This window comes from Musca domestica, unplaced genomic scaffold (genome assembly GCF_030504385.1).
Source record: "Musca domestica strain aabys unplaced genomic scaffold, Musca_domestica.polishedcontigs.V.1.1 74, whole genome shotgun sequence".
Lineage (NCBI taxonomy): Eukaryota > Metazoa > Arthropoda > Insecta > Diptera > Muscidae > Musca > Musca domestica.
The window spans coordinates 2,125,563-2,129,071 of NW_026712391.1; the positions used below are offsets into that span (position 1 = coordinate 2,125,563).

Genomic DNA, 3,509 nt, shown 5'->3' on the forward strand with positions numbered 1-3,509 from the left:
CCAAATCATTCCCCCATGGCAGTTTCAAAAAGCGTCTGGTTCGCTGGGGTGGTTTACTTTGTGGCTATGACATTAGAGATGATAATTCGGCCACACAACGTGTGGGAATGTTTTTGGAGTCGATTTTGTTTTATGTGGGTTCCATATGTCAGCAGGTAAGATTTTGTGGGATTTACTTAAAAATAAATTAAATTTAATTGTGTATCTTCGGAAAGGTTTAACATTCTCAACTCGCTCATTTTCTGGTCGCTGTATTGTAACAACTTCGTTGCTATTTTCATTTGCAATTTATCAGTTCTATTCGGCCAGTATTGTGGGCACATTGCTAATGGAGAAACCCAAGACCATAAGGACTTTACGGGATCTGATACATTCATCTTTGGAAATTGGCATAGAGGATATTGTCTACAACAGGGATTATTTTTGGTAAGAAAAAATAATATATTTTAAATAATATCTCAAATTAAGATCTTCAAGATCTTTATTTTGTTGTTATTTAATTGACGGAAGATGAAATATCGAAAATATAAAAATTAAATAAGTGAAACACAAAAAGAAAACAAGTAAGCAAAGGCTACAGTCGAGCGGGGCCGACCGTTGAATACCCTACAACACTATAATAAACGATACAGTTTATATAGGCGAGATACTCGAAAGAATTCCACAAGATATTGTGACAAATGATAAAAGAAAATCATCAGGTTTCGTTCTCTAATTTTCGGATAATAGCAACTTAAACTCATTTGCTCATTTCCAATTTATTGGTAGATGTTGCACGTAAGTGGTCTTCCTAGATCTAGAACCAATATTTCCCAAAGACCTATAATCTCTAAGAAGTGGCAAAAGATTAATATTTATTATTGTTTTTTGACTGAAACGCATCTATATGAGATACAGCCATTTTACTATATTCTTCAACGAAATCAGCTTTAACGAAATAGTCAGAAGTGCGTCTTTCCTGTATTTGTGAATTCTCCAAAAAGTCCCTGGAATGGACATTTTCGTATTTTGTCTATAAAAGTTGGCAATCTATTTCACACATTGAATATTTTTGGATGGCCATCCAAAACTGCTTGGCTTTTGCAATGCCCAGTAACCCCTATAATTACGACCTGCTGCCAATTTGCAGTTTTTTGGTCCATTTCAACCCCTAAATATATGGCGATCATCTCCAAAAAGAATAGGCCTTTATTCTGACCCTCATCTTATCTCCATGCAAAATTTCGTAAGGATCGGGCCATAAATGCGATCTATATATGATATCCTGATATCCTAACTACTCAGTTTTTTTTAGCTGTAGAAATATTACCAAATGTTTAATTCAAAATGAAAATATGCCAAAAATATGACAAAATGGAAAAAATATGAGAAAATTTTACAAAATCAATATTTTCATCTTTAGAGAGTTATTTTTATGCGATTTTTTAGATGTTTTATGTTTCCTGCCAAGAGGCCATTCTGAATTAATGAGAACTGTCGAAATCAGTTCAGCCGTTCTCGACATATAAGAGATTTTTCAAGCATATCTTCTTTGATAAACATATACATCGCACATATTTTGCTATATATCCGTTTTGTTGGATGTTAACATCAATGTAAGATCAGAAGTAACCTTGTCATGGCTTTGTGATTTCGCCGGGATTTAAAATATTCGCGGTTTAATGAAAATTTTTGAATTTTTTCAACAAAAAAGATATGGTCTATTTTACCCGCTAAATATTATCCGATGACCACCCAAATGGGTAGGCTTCTGGCCAGCCCTAACCTCTACCTACATGCGAAATTCCGCGTCGATTGGTCAATAATTGCGACCTGTAGAGCAAGTGCAAAATCAGGAATTTTTTCAGTTTTTGGTCCATTTCAACCCCTAAATATTATGCGATTATCACCAAAAGAAATAGGGTTCTATTCTGACCCTAGCCCCACCTCCATTTTAAATTTCGTGAAGATCGGACCATAATTGCGACCTGTAGAGTGATTACAAATTAACATGGGCAGACGGACGGACGGACATACATAGCTAGATCGACTCAGATCGGCGAGATAGGAAGATCCATATATACTTTCCTATGTGGGAAATCAATATTTCGTGGTGTTACATAATTTTTGGCCCAATCAAACTTATAATACCCCCAACACATAGTGTTGTACGGTATAAAAAGACTTCGAAGTCAATTTTATTAAATTTACATTTGAAATAATTTAAAAATGAAGGTCGAATTTCAGATTTTTATAATTCTTTGATTTTTAGTTATTTAAAAATTAGAAAAAAAAATTTTAGATATTTTTACGAAAATTCTTAATTTAGCGTACCAAAGACCCCGATGCCCAGGAGTTGTATGCCAAAAAGGTAACCAGCATGCCGACAGCAGATGGTACAGGGTTTGTGGATGCCCCTCCCGATAATGTTGTTCTACCCACATCCATTATTCCCATGACTGAGGCCCAGAAGGCCAAGGCCTATCGTGATATTTTACATAGCCATGAGACGGGTGCCCATGCAAAGACCAATGAGGCCTCCAATTGGTATGAACCCGAGTATGGGGTGGCTAAAATCAAAAAGGACGTGAGTATACTCAAACCATTTACAAATTCATAAGAAATTGAAAATCGAGTTTTAGATTTTGCCTTTCACGTTGATGTTGCCACGGCCTATAAAATCATGGCCGATACATTTACCGAAAAGGAAATTTGCGATTTAACGGAGATCCAGCTATTTCCACCCCAGAAAATGGTTAGCATTGTTCAGAAGGGTTCACCACTGCGTAAACCTATAACATATGGGCAAGTTTGTGTTATGATTAGAATTTATTGATCATTCGTTATAAATATTTTCAATTTCAGCTTAAGACGTGTCACCGAGGTTGGTCTTATGGATTATGAGCACAAAATTTGGCATTCCCCCAGACCACGTTGTGTCAAGCAATTGCACACGGATGATCTACGGGTAGGTATTTAAAAATTATACATAAATAGATATCTACAGGAAAAATCCAGCAGAAAGTAGAGACAAAAATAGAAGACATGTGTATCAAAGTTCACATAGCAAAGTAACCAATACAAAGGGGGCAAGTTCTCCCCATAACCACATTTTTGGAATACGTCGGATTAAGATTTCTTAAAGTTCTTACAGTTTAGGTATGTAGTGTCTTCGGCAATATCATTATACGAGTGTTAATTTGGACAACCTTTTTCAAAATATGATTGAAAGCTGGACATTTGGTATTGAAAACAAGTTAAAAACAGCCAATGTCTGTTTTTATTCATTCATACTTTTGACTCTTTATGAGGGAGGTACCAAAAGGGTCGGCCAATATTGTCAATTTTGTATCTGACGTAAGTCTGATATAAATACAAGGTATCAAATCTGACCAATATCGATTACTACCTCTACTTTATATGAGATATGTGATAATTTTTGGAAAATGTTCAAATGACCTCAATGTACCAGATGCAGTGGACCAAATTATTCTACTTCACGTTATACTGATAAAAATATTGGGATGTGC

General features: G+C 35.4%; 1 protein-coding gene across 1 annotated transcript; it reads left to right on the forward strand.

Annotated features, from left to right (window-relative positions):
* Positions 1 to 145: 145 nt before the first annotated feature.
* Positions 146 to 3,175, forward strand: LOC131806366 (uncharacterized). The gene is made up of 6 exons (XM_059130399.1): positions 146 to 155; positions 216 to 426; positions 2,144 to 2,147; positions 2,309 to 2,570; positions 2,622 to 2,784; positions 2,845 to 3,175. Exons 1-6 carry the CDS (start codon positions 146 to 148, stop codon positions 2,957 to 2,959), a joined length of 765 nt encoding a protein of 254 aa, XP_058986382.1. The 3' UTR covers positions 2,960 to 3,175.
* Positions 3,176 to 3,509: the final 334 nt, after the last annotated feature.

Coding starts and splice junctions, on each gene's coding strand:
- LOC131806366 (XM_059130399.1), top strand. Junction 2,571..2,621: donor TAAAATCAAAAAGGACGTGA/GTATACTCAAAC, acceptor ATCGAGTTTTAG/ATTTTGCCTTTCACGTTGAT. Junction 2,785..2,844: donor CGTAAACCTATAACATATGG/GCAAGTTTGTGT, acceptor TTTCAATTTCAG/CTTAAGACGTGTCACCGAGG.